Raw genomic sequence first — 18,471 nt, 5'->3', positions numbered from 1 at the left:
TGAAGGAGAAAATGAGAAAAATCTACTTAACGATTACAAGTATGGGACTGCAGAAGAAATAGAAGAAATCCACGAAACAGCCATAATTTTCTTAACATTAAAGTAAAGAGTAAAAGCCACATTCATCAGTTAAACAGAAACTATCTTTTTTTTTTCTTCCACTTAGTGCAGTTAGGAATTAGAGGGAAAAATGGCTCGCCTGCATAATTTTCAAAATAAAAATTCAAAGAAAGTAACTGAATCTTCTGTTTTAGGAAATCATGTCAATGTATATTACCAATACACAAAGGGGTAGGGGCTGACTCAATGCCCAGGAACCCACTACACTGGCCACAACTTGGGGGAGGAGGGGTGAGATGGAAGCTGCCAGAAAGGGTAGAGAGGGTCAGCAGGAGGATCAGCATTTGGAGGTCAGCAAGAGAGGGCAAGCAGCATGGAGGAGAAGGGAAGAAGAGGGTCATGAATGCACTCCTCCCCCCACTACTTCCTTCTCCAAAGACCTTTTAGGATCTGGCACCCCATGTCCCTAGGACCTTACTAGGAGCCAGCAGCATACATGTGCTCCCACAAAATTGCTACAATTCTGCTTTAAGGAGAAAGATACATCTATTGGTCAGAATGATTTAGAATATCATTTGATACGACAAAGGCACAATTGCCTATAAAATTTAAGCTATGAGTTAGTTTTCTGCCAAGTTGCCATTGACATAAAAGCCTATATTGGTTTTGTTTTTTAAAATTTATTTTGAAAGAGAGTAGCAGAGAGAGAGAGAGAAAGCAGGGGAGGGGCAGAGAAAGAGGCAGACAGAATCCCAAGCAAGCTCCACACTGTGAGCACAGAGCCCCACACAGGGCTCAAACCCTGGAACCATGAGATCATGACCTGAGCCAAAGTCAAGAGTCAGAAGCTTAACCCAATGAGCCACCCAGGTGCTTCAGTTTTATTTTTATGTATAGAAAATATATATACTTTTTCATTTTCCCAACCTGGAATTTAGTTGCATCTCAGATTGCTTAATAAACAGAAAAACATAAGTTTCCATCCCTTCCTCAAGATTTTTTTTAACATTTACTTATTTATTTTGTGAGAGAGAAAAAGAGGGTGGGGGAAGGGCAGAGAGAGAGAGAGAGAGAGGGAGACAGAATCCCAAGCAGGCTCTGCACTGTCAATGCAGAGCCTTCGGGCACCCCTCGCAAGATTTTTTTTTTTCCTAAAAAATTAAAAATCAGTATGACTTGTGCCAAAAAGGAAGAGCATATCAGATCCTGAGCTGGACTGCCCGAAGAGGACTAATTTGCTGTGTTACAAATAGACTGCAATGCTTTCAACTGACCTGTCAGTGTGGTATGGAGGCGTCCCTGGGGAGGGGGCTCTTTGCTGGAAGGTTAGGAACCTCCGGAAAGTTTTCTCTGTTCAGTTTCTTTTTTATCACTTCTGAACCTAAATGGAGTAAAACAAACTCTAGAGGAAACTGGGAAATTATTAGATATGTTTTAAATCTTGAGAAATCTTAACTCCAGTTCGGAGAGATTAGGGAGGAGTTTGTGATAGGTTTATAGAAAGCCATGACAGTAAAATTTTATAAAGGCCAGTGGAAATCAAGATGTTATAATAAAAAAGAATTATAATTACAATACAATTTATGATTCATCTACGATTTTCATTTTCCACAGGGGTTAGTTAACAAAATGTAAGAAAAATTATGATGCGACCATATGAGGAAAGAAGAGAATACAAATATGTGTGAAGGACGAAGGAGTTAGCTAAATTTTTATTTCTCTTAAAGTTAAAAGACATTTTATTCAAAAGTGCCAAAATAAGCTTATTATTTAGTATCATGTACAGAACAAGAGACTTACCTTTTTTGGTAGAGATACAAAGATACAGAAGACAATATATCTGTCATCAAAAGCTTACAGATATAAACAAATAAAATCTTCACAAACCAAAATTACTTCAAATATTTTGTTCGATTCTATATAACCTTCTCCCCTCCATTCTTAATACAAGATTTCTCTTCAGTGTCAACACTTGCACATTTAAGAAATCTTAATGTAAAGGGGATCTATTGTTTAAAATAGAATATATACTCCTCAATATATTCCTCAATCATATCACACATACTATCATCCACATTTGAAAATACATAAAGCCCAAATTTAAAAGACAACTAGTTTCATTTACTAGAGTATGCTTTAAAATAAATGACCAGAGGTAATCAGCATCCTGATTTTTAGACAAGAGTGAATTCAAAAGTCCTCATTTACGATACTCCAACATGTCACAAATGACATCTTCCCACATCACCAATTTTTGGGTAGTTATTGGCCACTTTTAAAAGGCCACAATCTGAAAAATGAGAAATCATTTTTCACATTCTATAACAAGATTTTCCAAGAAAATTCTACAGAAATTCAGTCTATTTTTACACACGTGGAACCATAAAATAACAGAGTCTTATTAATTTATAAAATTTTAAGCAACAGTACAGATTATTATTCCATAGTTCCAGTGAAAACTGAAAATAATAATATATAGATACACACATAATATATACATATGTATTAGGCATTTTACCATTGGCTTTAAGAAAGATGCAAACTTCCTGGTGGTTAAATTGAAATTCTTTTTTAGAATCTTTAAGTTAAAGATAAATGAATTCTTCCCCTTGGAACTCTGTACCCACTTGAAGATTCTATAATTGGTCTCATCAACACTTGAAAGAAAAGACACCCAGTTGGATAAGTGGCTCTGTGTTCTCGGTTCAGTGGACAGAAGCTGAAATTTTCAGGTCTCCATGGTCCAGCCAATGCTTCTGAACAGACCAAATTTGATTTGAAGACTATCTTTATATCAAGATTCTTGAAGCTTCCCTGGATTAGGCTTCTGCAGTACAGAAGACCAGCAGGATATACTTTCCCATTGCTCAATGAGATTAATTCCCTTCCTAATCTCTAAAAATACTGACTACAAACACCTCTTAGTGCTGATTCAATCTTGTAGTTAATTTTTACAAAAATAATGTCTGCATGATAAATTCGTGTCCCACGTTCTCTTGTTTTTACCCTTACATCTAACTGTATTTGAATATGGTATTTGAATCTTTCCCTTGTTTGATAATTTCTGCCCTCTCCTCACAAAAACTTAGTCTCTAATGTCATTGTATCTTCAAAACAGCTATTTAAATCCCTTCATTCTGATCACTTTCTAGCCACTCTTTAGAAGTTAAATTGGCATTTGAGATCAAAATATGAATGATTCTTATGGCTGGTTTGGCAAAATGGAAGTGTAAGGTCACATGTCTGTCATCCTGGATGATTTAATTATGGGTTTAGGGAAAAGGGACATAGGGAATAGGCGGGAAAAAGAAAAAAAGAATTCTAGATGATTTGGTTAAAAGCAATTTGTCAAACTCAAGTTACTGGAAAGGATATCTTAACTAAAACAAAGAATTATTTGGGAAATTACATTTGACATTACCTGATTTCTAACTACTAATTATCTATATACACTTAATAATAAGATGTTATTTATAAAAGCCTGTATCAGTGGAGCGCTTAAAAAATATTAGTATCTTTACAAATTGGTATATAACATAGGATTTAATTTAGGGCTTTTAAAATTATGGATATAGAGGAACATAGTGAAAAACATGTACAGAAGAGTATCTGGAGAGCTAAAACTCTTAGGATTAAGTTTGATAATAGCTTGTTGGTATTCTTTTTATTAATTTATTGTCTTCTTTGTTTATGTTTTAGAATTTGTAGTAGCAACAATTAACTGCTCATGTGAAAAGAAATTGTATTTTTAGACATCACATAGCTCTCATGAACTCATGTAAATATTTAAGTGCACCTAGGAATAGTTTTAAACAAAAAAGGAATATGTGTATGCTATTTAGTCAACTTAAAAATTACTAGAACAGAGGGGCACTTGGGTGGCTCAGTCATTTAAGTGACTGATTTTGACTCTTGATTTCAACTCAGATCATGATCTCATGGTTCATGAGACTGAGCCTTGCACCAGGCTTTGGGCTGACAGTGCGGAGCCTGCTTGGGATTCTCTCTCTCTCCTTCTCTCTCTGCCCCTCCCCACCTCTCTCTCTCTGCCTCTCCCCGCATGTACTCTCTCTCTCTCTCTCAAAATAAATAAACATTTTTAAAAAATCAAAGAAACTATGTTTCTAAATTAAACAGATAAAAAGATAATAAATACAAATAATTAAATCTAATCTTTTTTTTAAATTTTTTTTCAACGTTTATTTATTTTTGGTACAGAGAGAGACAAAGCATGAACGGGGGAGGAGCAGAGAGAGAGGGAGACACAGAATCGGAAACAGGCTCCAGGCTCTGAGCCATCAGCCCAGAGCCTGACGCGGGGCTCAAACTCACGGACCGTGAGATCGTGACCTGGCTGAAGTCGGACGCTTAACTGACTGCGCCACCCAGGCGCCCCTAAATCTAATCTTTTTAGGAAAAGCATAGAGTACCATAAACTCATGAATGGGGACACCGGAATCATTTACGACAAGACAGTCAGAAATAATAAAATGATTTCTCTCTACATATTCTAGAGAGAATAATATTTCCTTCTTTATTAAAAAAAAAAAAAAACCTAATGTAGAGGGGTGCCTGGGTGGCTCAGTCAGTTAAGCATCTGTCTCTTGATTTCAGCTCCTGTCAGGATCTCATAGTTCATGAGTTTGAGCCCCGTGTTGGGCTCTGCACTGACAGTGTGGAGCTTGCTTGGGATTCTCTCTCTCTTTCTCAAAATAAAATAAACTTAAAAAAAATCTAATGTAGAAATATGCTCAAACTCTAGCAAAAGGAGGACAAGATATAAACTGTCCTGTAATCCATTTCTAAGCTCTGTCATTTTGGACAGAACTTGCCATCTTTCTTTTCCATGCACGTTCCCATGAGGTAATTTATGGCAATGAGTTATAGAGTTATAAGTCTTGCTCTATGTAGGAGAAAAATCAGGCTATAATTTCTTCTTTTTTTAATGTTTATTATTTAGTTTTGGGAGAGAGAGAGAGAGAGAAAGCGTAAGTGGGGGAGGGTTAGAGAGAGAAGGAGATACAGAATGTGACGCAGGCTCCAGGCTCTGAGTTGTCAGCACAGAGTCCTATGCAGGGCCTGAACTCATGAACTGTGAGATCATGACCTGAGCCAAAGTCTGACACTTAACCCACTGAACCACCCAGCGCCCCTCAGGCTATAATTTCTCACCAATTAACTATTTTCTCATCACTAAGAATTCCCGATGTAGTTGTCTAATTGAAATCTTTCAGGGGCACCTGGGTGGCTCAGTCCGTTGAGCATCCCGCTTCAGCTCAGGTCATGATCTCACGGTTTGGTTCATGAGTTGGAGCCCTACATGTGGCTCACTACCATCAGTGCAGAGCCTGCTTTGGATCCTTTGTCCCCCTTTCTCTTCCCCTCCCCCACTCATGCTCTCTCTCTCTCTCTCTCTCAAAAATGAGTAAACATTTATAAAAAAATAAAAACTTTCATAACTTAGATTATTTATATGAAACCAGATTAGATCTTCTCAAGTGGTTTCCTATGGTAAGAAGTACAGTAGTTACTTTTGGCCTCAGTCTCCAGAGCGAGGGTTCTCAGATCTTCCTCTTACTGATTCAGAAAGAAAAAACATAAATGGAGGATTTTCCTGCCCACCAAATTCAGGTGGTTTCAGTTTTATTGGGAACTGACAGTAAGATTATTAAAGGAAGAGAGACTGGGCACAGTGCACTGGAACATGGGGATGTGGGGGATGGGGGAGGGGAAGGAGGATCTCCTGGATATGTGAACACTCCACTGGCCCCTTGGCTTTTTGGCATTTACCCTCCTGGTCCCACTTCATTCTGGTTACTATCTTCCTTTATTCATCTAGACTTCTTATTAGCACCCTTGGTAGATTGTGATTCTCTAAGTGTGCTTTGCATGGCCTCCCTCAATGAGCTCACATCCCTACGGCTTTAACCATAACTCTCTAACCTAAATTTCCCAATAGAAGATATCCCCATGTTCCACATTGGTATTTCTAAATATCTAGCAGGCAATGAAATGAAATGTTTATAGATGGCTCACTCCCAATTTATTCTATAATGTCCTCAATATTTTCACCCCATCTCCACCTTCAATCATCCTCCAAATCTGTTTCTTTTTGAAGATTATGTGCAATACATTTAAATTCTAACTTTACTTTGTCAAGTATTTATGTCAAAGAAGAGCAACCAAAACATTAACAGAATGATGAAAATAACAATTTACTGTTTAAATTTTTTTTTAACATTTATTTATTATTGAAAGACAGAGCATGAGCAGGGGAGGAGCCGAGAGATGGAGAGACACAGAATATGAAGCAGGCTCCAGGCTCTAAGCTGTCAGCACAGAGCCTGATGCAGGGCTCGAACTCACCAACTGTGAGATCATGACCTGAGCCGAAGTCAGACACTCAACCGACTGAGCCACCCAGGTGCCCCACAATTTACTGTTTTATGGTATAGAATCAACATGCTGTTTAACTAAAAGATGATTGCTAGATTATCTGCAAACAAAGCTCTCATGACTCTCTCCAGGCACACAGTGATGTCCTGGAAAAGGTCCCCTGTTACCTCTGGTACCTCTGGACTAGGGTGGACCGTCCAAGCATAAAGACATAGAATAAAAGGCAATTCATAGAAGGTTTGGATCAGCCTCCTGGAATTTGATAAGTGTCAGAATAACCTGATAGTTAAGAGGAGGGATTCTTTCTTCTTGGTTGTATTAAGGAGAACACTCATTATAATCTCTTTCCCACACGTCCACTTTCATCAATAGGTATCAAAACCTATTAGCTTCATAAGAGCATTCCAGGATTATGAAAGTAGAACTGTGAGCTTTGCAATTGTTGCACAAGTTCCCTTATATGCAGCCACTCATCTTGCACCTTCCCTGTCCATCTCATGCCTATCTTTTCCATAATCACATTTGACCAGGGGCAAATCAGGAATTAGAAGGAAATCTGAGATACGGCACCTGGATGGCTGGGTCGGTTAAGTGACTTCGGCTCAGCTCATGATCTCATGGTTCATGGGTTCAAGCCCTGCATCAGGCTCTCATTGTCAACGCAGAGCCTGCTTTGGACCCTTGGTCTCTCTCTCTCTTTCCCCCTGCTCTGCTCTCTCTCTCCCTCCCTCTCTCTCTTTCAAAAGTAAGTAAACATTAAAAAAAATTTTTTTTAAAAAAAGGAAATCTGAAAAACCTCTACTTCTTGTGCAATCTTGAACCAGACAAGCAGATGATATCTGTCTTCAGATTCTCTCTAATGTAAAACAAAGTACCATTTTATATGAAGTATCATGGTTTTGGGTGGTGATATAAAGGTATGTATTTGCATTATTTACTTAATTATAATGAAAATCATAATCTATTATATAATGCATAGAATATATGCGGTGGTTCTCATCTTAATTTCCAGACTATAAGTAGGTAAAAATAAAAATGCATGGGGGGCGCCTGGGTGGCTCAGTCAGTTAAGCATCTGACTTCTGCTCAGGTCATGGGTTTGAGCCCCTCATTGGGCTACGTGCTGACAGCTCAGAGCCTGGAACCTGCTTCAGATCCTGTGTTTCCCTCTCTCTCTGCTCCTCCCCTGCTCATGCTCTGTCTCTCTCTGTCTCTCAAAAATGAATAAAAGTTAATTTTTTTAATGCATGACTCTTTTAATTAAATTTAATGTCTAATATAAATATAATGCTCTTTTCTTCGCAAAAATACTGTCACCAGAATGTTTTTACTTATTTTTTTCCTACTTAAATCCTACTTATCCATCATGCCCCGAATTTAATAATCCATTTTGTGAAGGCTAATTTGATCACTTGTGAAGTATTTTCATTGTAATTTGCATCATAGAAATAAATACTCACTATTAGTGTTATGTAGTAATCTGTGAGTTACAGCAGAGTAAGGGTAGTACTGAATATTGATAATAAAATAATGAATATTAACTCCTATCTCATGGCATAGAAATTATTTCCACACTATTGTAGTTATCATTGTAGAAAGAATAATAAAGAAAAAAATCTCAGAAAATTTTTGGACTATATAATCTCAGAGGAAGTTTTCCTAAGTGGGACACATAAGTTACTAAACATACGAAAAATGAATTGGAATGAATGAAAATTAGTAACTTTTGTACATCAAGACACCATTCAAAGTGAAAGGCAATAATGGGAGAACATATTTGACATTTTTTTTTTGGAGAGAACTCCAAAAATCAGTAAGAACAAGACAAGTCAACTTGTTTGAAAAATGGGGGGGGGGGGAGGGATGATTTGAACAGGTAGTTCACTAACGAGAATATCCAAATATACCCCTATGCTAAAGTGTTTCACTGCATCTGTCATCAGGTAAATGCAAATTAACACCACAATGTCAACCACAAAATGACAAAAAATATCAAAACAGGTAATGGCAAATGTTGGCAAAAGAATGGAGGAAACAACACAATTATCTGTGTCAGGATATATTAATCACCAGGATGTGGTTATCGCTATGGTAACCTCTATGGTTAGAGTTGAGGTAGGGTAGACAATACTGGGGGCTGGATGTGGGAGTATTTTCACTTTGTGTTATGAAATACAATTTTCTTTGACAATGTCTTCACCATGTTCCAAATGTTCAGAGACCTCTGTGCAGGAAGGTGTAATCTTGGGTCAGAAAGGCAGAACTGTATATTTCCACCCTGTTCACAAATATTCCTGCCGTATGGATTCCAGGGAACTCTGAGGGCATTATTTTCCTCACATGATCTATAAAAAGAGAAAGGAACACTGAACTGCATTCAGTGAACAGCGTTTTCTAAGACTTGGGAAGTCAGCTCAAGGAATCTCTTCTAATTATTTTGTTCCTCTGTGGTACATCTTTATTTTCCTTATTAAATGTGACACTTCAAAGCCACTTTCATAAATATGCTCTTTCTCAAGTGATAATAATCTTTAGATATTACCTAAATATCAGCTGGTTTGTCCTTTGCTTTTCAACATGACTCCACTGATTTATCAAAACATTAAATTGTATGCTTAAAGTTGGTTAAATGATATGTAAATTATGCATCAAAAAAGCTAACAAAAAGCATGTCACTACAGTAAAAGCGTATTAAGAACATAAGAATAAAGATACAGAGGGAATAAAAGAATGGAGATGCAGAAAAAAAAAAAAGGAAAGAATAGAGAGCAAGTGTATTAGCGTTTCAGGGCTACTACAGGATTCTGGACTTTCTGCAATTTTCAAGTTGGTAAAATAAATTTTGTAAAAAGGAGGATGCTGGGGGCGCATGAGTAGCTTAGTCAGTTGAGAATCTGACTCTTGGCTCAGATATACATAATATAAAAAAGAAGGATGCTGGCCGTAGAGGGACGTGTTCATAGAAGTGAACAGCAATTGTGCAGCTTTTGCAGATGTGCAGGAGAAAGCCTGCCTCCTCCCATCAGCCGGAGAGTCTGCGAAGACTTGTGAGGAAGGTTTGCATATTTTGTGTAGTGTCTCTTCAGTTTTATTTTTCTCCTCTCGTATTATAATATCTTGTCGTCTCTTCTTTCTCTCTCTGATCCAGTCTTTGCAAGATCTTCAGCCCTTTGCTAAAGGAGATGGAAATTCCAGCCCAGCAGGTATGGACTCTCAGGAACACCTGGTGACGTCAGGAGCTGAGACCATCCAGGTTTCTGCATCTGCCTCTTGGAGAACAGACCTGTTTTCCTTTCCCTGTTTGGCAGTTTTATTATTTTCCCTATGGCTTAGAGGAACCAGTCATTCTCTCCCCTGTATTTGTTAGAGAATTTGCATCAAAAACGTTGCCAGCGGGGCCACAGTACCTCTGTGGCTTCTGTCCTCCCATCCTTTCGTTTTATTCTCCCCCGCCGGACCTCAAAGGTGGAATCCTGCGTGTTCGCAACCCAGTAGCTGGAATCGAGCGCCCAAAGGGCCCAGGAGGAGGAGAAATCCTTCTGAAGCCCAATCACTTCCTCGTGTAAAATGTGAGGAGCTGTGAGGACCAGTGAGCTCCTCCTAATTCCGCAGGTGGGATGAGGTCGGAGGGAGCTTGCGAGCTCCTGGGCCGCGCCTTCTACAAGGTCTTAGAAATCCCAAGCAGAGGATCCCTGGGGATGGGGGGATGGGGAGGGGGGAGCCGCATCAGGGACTCCAGTGGGTTTCGCTTTGTTTTGACCACGCCCCGCGCTGCATTCCTCCCGCGATCTCCCGGCTTCGGTTCGGGTCTTGAGCCACGTCCCGGGGTCGCGTTCGGACCCGAATGCAATCACCACCCGCACCCGCACCTGTTCTACGTCACCCCTGCCTTCAGCACCCAGAGAAAGGCTCCTGGCCAGGCGGCCGGCTGCGCGGACCCCGTCTCCCCCTAAGGCTGGTGCGCAGAGCCCGGAGGGTCCCCGAGGCTGGAAGCGCTTGGCGATGCGTCTTCGCTCCAGTCCCTCCGGCCCCGCTCGCTCTCGGGCTCCCTCCTGTGGGCCCTTATTTCCACCCCCGTCCTGTCGCCCCTTGGGTCTGTTCCCGAGGCTCCGCTTCCCTTTTATGTTTTTTTTCTTTTTTTTTTTTTTTTTTCCCTCGGAAACCGCGCCACTACCCGTAGTCGCCCCGTGCAGGTTCCCGGCCTCAGCGGGACGAATCAGTAGGCCGAGCTAGCACCCCAGAGTCCGCGTGCAAAGGGGCCTTGGCTGCGGGGGGACCTTTCGGAGCCGGCCCTGCGCGGTAGTGGGTGTGGTCGCCGCCGCCCTGCATCCCTGGCGGGAAAGGGTAGAGATGCTCAGCCTTTGCTTGGGGGATTTCAGATCCAGTTTGAATCTCCGCGAATTGCAGTGCTGGTTTAGGGACCCTGGCCTTCTAGGCTTTTCTTTCACCCTGGCGACAGGGTGCCCTCCACTGCAGTGCCCTCCACTGCTCTCTAGGCGCCTAGAGTATGAACTGGGAAGCCTTAGCCTTGGGGACAGTGGGACCCGTTCCCTCCAGGGTAGGCGACAGGTGGGCCCCCAGCTTCCTCTGTAGGTGGTTCAGATGACTTTCTCGAAAACTGTGCAGTCCGTTTCAGATCACACATTTTCACCCACGCACTGCCTTTTTCATAGACACAAAGGGGAGTGTGCAGAGAGGATGTAGAATCCCCTTTAATCCTGGGGCTGTGGATTAACAAGGGAAACAAGTCTCTGCTCTGAAGAAGTTTGAGCCCCACCCTGTCTCTGAGGACCTTCTGATGTCAGGATTTCTCCGCTGACACTGGGGCTGTCCCAATGACCAGAGTTCCCTACCATTTAGCCCTAGAGGAATAGGGGAGGGTCCACCTTCTGTACAGCATCCTGTCCCCTCCCCCAGGGTAAGATGACCCCAGACATCCTCCTGCCTCCATGTTTTTTGTTTTTGTTTTTGTTTTTGTCTGTTTTTTCCCACCAGTAATGAGTAAAGATCAAATCATTTGGCCCTTTGTTCCCTCCCTCCCCACTTCCCAGTGGCTGCCTTACTTGAGTCACCGCCCAAGTCCAAAACCTTTCTCTTCAGTTAATTAATTTGTTTGAGAGAGAGAGAGAGAGAGAGAGAGAGAGAGAGAGCGCTTGTACAAGCAGGGAGAAGACTAGAGGGAGAAAGAGAGGATCTTAAGCAGGCTCCATGCTCATCATGGAGCCCCACTCAGGGACTGGATCCCATGACCCTGGGACCATGACCTATGCCAAGATCAAGAGTCAGATGCTCAACCAGCTGAGCCACCCAGCCCCCTCCCCCAAAAGCTTGCACTTTAAATCACTGACGAGGTGTTGGAGCTGCCCTGTGGTTCCCAGCGCCATATCTGAGTCTTTCATATCTCATTCTGTGTGACAACTGGTAGAGCCTGAAGAAGTTTGAACCAGCCAAGAGAATTTAGGAAAATTCCATTAGAGCTCAGCAGGCCTCCTGGAGCTCCCATTTACAATTGTGTGCTGAGAAGATGGATCACCTGCTCTGTGCTGGTGAAGATGAGGCAGAAGATCATCGGTGAATATGGAACGGAAGGATTTGGACAATTGGATGATGGGTGGGATCATCCCAAGAGAGGAGCAGGTTTTGCGTTTGGGATGAATTCTGTCTTTGACACTTGAAGAATGGTGTGCCAGAGGAAAATTGTAATGGAGATGTCAATGAGATCATTACTTTGTGATATGACTTTTGCAGAAATATATGGACTTAATTAATGTGGGAATAACAGATAGACACGTGGGACATGATGGGTTCATGCTGGAAAGGCATATAGGCTACATGAGAATATGCAGATGTCCAAGACAGAGACAGCAGTGAAGGGAAACCAGGAGTTTATGTCCTTGAAGGAAAGGAATGCCCAATGATCAGGGTGGTAAATGTAGGAAGCAACTAATTCTACAATCTCCTGGGCTCCCTTTGATTTGCTTTGACTTGCTCCCTTGAGACTCAGGCCAAGCGTCACTGATATGAGGAGATATGCGCCCTTCCTCTGGTGTTTCAGATTCCAGGCACATGACAGCACACAGGTGACTCCTTCATATTTCCCATTCAATTTTTGTCCAATTTATGCAAAATGAAAAAGCCTAAGTGCTAATCCAGCCCAGTCTATGTGTCTGCAACAGTTCTGAGAGAGATTTTCCTCCCTGGTTCTTTTCCCTAACTACATTTTGTTTCAGTTTTCTAAGGAAGAGCCTGGGGAAGTCCTTCAGCTTTAACGTAATAATGAGTCTTGTTCCCTCACCCTGCTGTGCCCTCTCAGGCCTTACTATTCTGGAAAAAAAAAAATGAATTCAAATCTAGATCATGATAAACACTGAGTGAAGGTAACAATGTCAACATCGTTAATCATATATTAAGCTTCATTATAATTAAAACATTGAAATAATGAACTTTGGCTGCTTCCCAAAGTGGTAGTATGGAAGCTTTGTGTAAATGTCATATTTCCAACATAAAAGAGGCTGGAAAATTTGCCTAAACTCTAGTCATCATTTCAATACAACCTCAGAAAGTGGGTTTATTTCTAATAAGATGTGAGCTTAATGTTAGGTAATTCAGTAATCCAATCCCCAAATGACTCCATTCCTTCATCTTTTTCATAACTTAAGCTATTTTTTCATCTGATTTTGCTATATATTTTTGGAATAATTTGGTGATTAAGTTTTGATCTGTTGTTTTATTCATTGTTGGCTGTTTATATGACTATAAAGACTCATAAATTAGTTTCTAGTCTTGTAATTTTTTAGTCTGTGTAGATCATAAAAATGAGTTAGGACAATCATATCTTCTTTGTATAAATATATTATGTTATATTCTACAAATGACAATATGCAAGTATGTTAGAGGAAATATTTGGTAATTTATAAGTATATAAAGCACTGGATAATTTGGAAAATAACTTGTATTTGACTGTTGGCAAATGATTTCAGAAAACTCAGTTTTCTGGCATAAAGTTAGAGATGGCAAAAACAAATGGGCTTGCAGAAAAGTGACACTGGTAACTGTGAAGAAATGTGAGAAATTAGAGGGTCAGTGTGTTCATGTACAATCGAAATGAATGAATGTTTTTGCAAAACACAATTTTAAATTATGATATGTTTTCTGGTGCTGATTGTAATTACATGATAGTGAAATCTTTTCACCATGACAAGGAATGCTTGGAAATAGTTCCAAAGGGTTTAGAATATGTTTCTATTCTCTTCTCCTTAATGATTTTTTTTTAATGCAGCTGTGTCTATAATGATGACAGGAAGGCATATTTAAAAACTTAGCATATTCGTATAAAAAGATGCTGGGTGAAATCTGGTCTAATTTTACAAAGTTTATCCTGTTAACTCTCATATATTCAGAAAATGTTTTCACTGATGGATTCTGTTTGAAATAAAGAACATCAGAGGAGAAAATTTCGTTTTGTGGCTATGTCTTATGTATGCACATTTTTGTGCATTTTAGTCAACACATTGCAATAAAAACATTTTTCTGGATCATGAATTAAGGACAGAAGATATAGAGATCAGTGGCATTATATATATTTCATTTTATCAATTGTGGGATTTTTTTTTTTAAGTTTATTTATTTTGAGAGAGAAGAGCATGCATAAGCCTGTGAGAGTTGGGGAGATGGAGAGAGGATCCCAAGAGGCTCCACTGATAGCATGGAACCTGATGTTCGGAGCTTGATCCCATGAACCCCAAAATGACCTGAGCTGAAATCAGGAGTCGGACGCTTAACTGACTGAGCCACACAGGCACCCCTCAATTACTATCCATTATATCCCCAAGCTGACAGACTGTTCCTGGAACCGTAAACTTATCAGAAAAATCTTGTTGATTGAATTAATAAAGTTGCTTAGAAAGCACAGGTTGCTTGTTTTTCCTGTTGTAGAGTCTTAGAGACTAATAGCTTGCTGATTTTAATTGGGTCAAAGGTGGGACTTCTGGCTCTGACATTTAGTAGCAGAGTGATTTGGGGCAAGAAATCACGACAGGATGGTTTTGACACAAATCAAATAATGAAAGTAGAAGCTTAGTGAACTGCCTTTTGTTAAACCACTTGCTGACTAGTCACATTATTGATTGATTTTTCAGACCAATTGATTTTTGGAGGAAATGAACACGTCGACAAAACTGAGGTTCTTTTAAACAGGAGGAAGAGGGGTGGAAAGGTAGATGTTTGTTGGTTAGGCAAACAAAAGAGTTTTCTTATAGGAATTTTATTTGTTTATTGCAAGTAAACAAATATATTTGGCAACTGGAACCCATATCACTAGTAAGCATGGATTTAACTCATAAGGTAATTAATATGGTAATGAGGTCACCATTTGATTATACATATAAGCAGCCACAATAGTGCTTAGGTTTTAATTGCCTGGTATATATTATATTTAGTTATGGGACTTGCTTTCAAACATATGTACAAAAAATTTAATAACATTAAAATGAATCACTTTTTTTATCAACATGCTTAAGACCATGAAATTCTTATAGTCTGTGCCTCACTGACTAAAGTATCTTATTACTAGAATAACTTTTGAAGTAGAGGAGATATTCTATTTTTATCTATGTAAGCTTAGTTTGCAATGGCATAAGTGCTTTCTTGAACAGGTTTTTGGAATGAATTGCTGAACTACATGGCAAATCCACACCCCCACCTTTTTGGGGGGGGGAGCAGGAAATGAATACATTCCTTTAAAATATTCTTGCCCTTCTGTGCTGAGTGTGGAGCCTGTTTAAGATTCTCTCTCAGGGAGCATGGGTGGCTCAGTCAGTTAAGTGTCCAACTTTGGCTCAGGTCATGATCTCTGGTTCGTGATTTCGAGCCCTGACAGCTTGATTGATTCTGCACATTATTAATCACAAATATGTAGAATCACATGCTTTGATTCTGCACTGACAGCTTGGAGCCTAGAGCCTGCTTCAGGTTCTGTGTCTCCCTCTCTCTCTCCCTCTTTCCCACTTTCACTTTCTCTGTCTCTCAAAAAATAAATGAACACACAAAAAAAGATTCTCTTTCCCTCTGCCCCTCTCCCTCCCTCTTTCTCGCTCTTTTTCTAAAATAAATAAATAAACAAACAAATTTTAAAAAATAAAAAAAATATTCTTGCCTATCTCAAAGAGCTGCTCTTTATGAAGTAACATAAATAATCCACAAACATCAGGATAAAACGTGCCCAAAAGCCTTATATGTGTATATAAATATATGCTCATGACTACCATTGACAACAGTTTATTTTTTTGATCCTATATCTTATTATTCCTTTAACCATTTTATCCTTTTTACTATCAACTGATTTTAAACAAAACTGATACTGACTTCATTAGAGTTGATGCACTTATTAGCACCTTCACAATATAAAAATGAAAATGTACAAGTAAAATTTGGGAGTGTTAAAGTTAGGGTTACAGGTGATCAAAAATTGAGACATAGTAATGGGCACAGTTTATTCAATTACAAAACATAATGTACTTTTATATATCAGAATAACCTATGACTTCACCATCAAGCTAGACTAACAGTCTTCTGTTGTCACTCATTTAGATTTATTTGTAGAACATGCAAGAAGAATAATATCATTGTTTAAATTCTGGAGGGGGGCATTTTAGTAATAGACACATTGACCAGCAGAGGAAATACAATATGTAAAATATATTTATACCATAGACAAGCAGAGGAATTGCTTAGTATTTTCCTCTGACTCCTTAAGAACTCCTCTTGGAATTTTTCTTTTGGCTTTAAAGTGGAGTCGTTTAGGTCTGGGCATTCTTGGAAGCAAAATCACTTAGAAATTAATATTTTGTGCTAAGAGAAGAAATACTTCACAAGAACAAAAAGCTTGAATTTTTCCTCTTTTAAATTTTGAAGTCATAGTTTGTATCCAATCAGATATTAAATCAACTCAGGAATTGGCCAGGAATTTTAAAACTGGTTTTGACTGGACTATTCTTTTCATTCCACAGTAAAGAGATCCTTCAATAAAGAAATAACCAACCAGGATATCAAACTGTTTGACAATGTGAGATGTTTGAGGTGTAGACATGACCATCAAGATGCATCTTTGGATTCAGAAAGATCTAACTATTGTGCTGTGTGGAGAACATCAAGACATAATATGGATGATGATTTTCACCTCTGGAAAACAGTATTGGGAGCTGGATGTGGGCCAGGTCTTGGGAGAAAGCTCTAGGAGTCTATAAGGATTCTTGGATAAGGAAGAATGACCTGCTGATGGAATCTGAGGATACATTTCTTCTTTTATATGTGAAAGAGAGTAATTGTTACACTTTCCTGTCCAGTTTCCCAGTGTTTGTCAATAAAGAAATCTCTGGGCCAGTTGGTATATGTTCCTTGACTTTTCATTCCGTCTTCTCTTGTTCCATCTTCTTTAAATTAAAATAATCTCTGTGGCCCACTTACCTAGAATACATGCTGTGGTTGCACACCTGGTTTGGGAGTTTGCTGGGGTTACAAAAATGTATGAGTGTGTGATTCCAATTCAATCGTGTAATGTAGGATTTGATTACTGTATGCTACCCAATAATCTTTGCTACAGTTAACATACTATATACTCTGTTTACCAAATTCCACTTCTGATATGGACGTAGTTTGAAATGCATGTGATTCTACATATTTGTGATTAATAATTGAGAATAGCCAGTAGAAGAAATGCTATCTACCACTGAAGATGACACAGTTGAGGATAATAAAGGACGAAGAAGGGACTTGACTCATGTTTCTCAAAGTTTCATTCAGTTTCCCCGCCATCATAATCACCTGAGCTTCAGGGCCGTGGGTGGCTCAGTTCGTTAAGTGTTTGACCCTTGATCTCAGCTCAGGTCTTGATCTCAGGGTCGTGAGCTCAAGCCCTGTATCAGGGTCCAAGTTGGGCATGAAGCTTACTTAAAAAAAATAATAATTTACCTGAACTTTGGGTGAAATGCCAATTCTTGGCTCAAACCCAGGACCTAGAGAATCAAAAATGTTGCATGTCAGGGGCCAAAATTCATGGTTTGACAGTCATTCCAAGTAATTCAGATGAATGCTGGATTTTGAGAAACACTGAATGAATCTGGTTTATACCAGCAAACTTCTTAACATCTGAGAGCTAGAGTATCACTAGACACAATTTGATCCAGTAGCATTGATTACATATTCTTTTTTGTTAAGTTTATTTATTTATTTTGAGAGAGAGAGAGCATGAGCAAGCAGTGGAGGGGCTGAGATAGAGAGAGGAAAGAGAGCCCAAAGCAGGCTCTGCACAGTCAGTACAGAGTTGGACGTGGGGCTGGATCTCATAAATCGTGAGATCATGACCTAAGCTGAAATCCAGAGTCAGATGCTTAACCGACTGAGCCACCCAGGCACCCTGCTTTTTACCTGCTTTTAAGAAACTATAGGGGCTCCTGGGTGGCTTTGTTGGTTAAGCTTCCTACTCTTGGTTTCGGCTCAGGTCATGACCTCACAGTTGGTGAGTTAGAGCCCGACAGTGTGGAGCCTGCTTGGAATTTTCTCTCTCTTCCTCTCTCTCTCTGCCCCTCCCCTGCTCTCTCTCTCTCTCTCTCTCTCTCTCTCACACACACACACACACAAGTAAAAAAATTTTAAAAGCAGATAAAAAGTTTATATTTGGGGGGTATTTATTTACTTATGTGGAGTTCATTTAAAACAAGACCCATATTGATCACATAGGTTAACTCAAGGTGTGGCTTCTTACTAGAGATCAAATGTGGAAGTTTGAATAAGTTGGTTTAAGAAGGTTGCCAATCAGCCATAATCTTCAGGGTGTGTTTACCAGGCTGCAAAAATCGAATCATGTAACCCAACACCTTTCCCAAGATTCAATAACTAAAGCACTTTGGGTAAATGGGCGTGGTCTTCAAAGACTATAAAACATCAGGCAAAGGGCTGAGTTCATTATTCTGTAGAATCTGTGTTTGGAGTTGGCTGGGCTGCGGAGACTTCAGAAAT

The 18,471-nt window shown here is 39.6% G+C and overlaps 1 protein-coding gene across 1 annotated transcript in view; it reads left to right on the top strand.

The window, feature by feature from the left end:
* LOC101091395 overlaps positions 1 to 18,471 on the top strand; it is a 61,715-nt gene that overhangs the window by 30,297 nt on the left and 12,947 nt on the right. The window contains exons 9-13 of the mRNA XM_045038086.1: positions 9,450 to 9,659; positions 10,069 to 10,257; positions 10,352 to 10,549; positions 10,650 to 10,755; positions 10,836 to 11,045. Of these exons, the coding sequence (XP_044894021.1) occupies positions 9,450 to 9,659; positions 10,069 to 10,257; positions 10,352 to 10,549; positions 10,650 to 10,755; positions 10,836 to 11,045 (913 nt within the window). The remainder of the gene's footprint in view (positions 1 to 9,449; positions 9,660 to 10,068; positions 10,258 to 10,351; positions 10,550 to 10,649; positions 10,756 to 10,835; positions 11,046 to 18,471) is intronic.

This window comes from Felis catus, chromosome D1 (genome assembly GCF_018350175.1).
Source record: "Felis catus isolate Fca126 chromosome D1, F.catus_Fca126_mat1.0, whole genome shotgun sequence".
NCBI lineage: Eukaryota > Metazoa > Chordata > Mammalia > Carnivora > Felidae > Felis > Felis catus.
The sequence above is the reverse complement of the archived record's forward strand: the minus strand, read 5'-3'. Positions and strand labels throughout refer to the sequence as shown.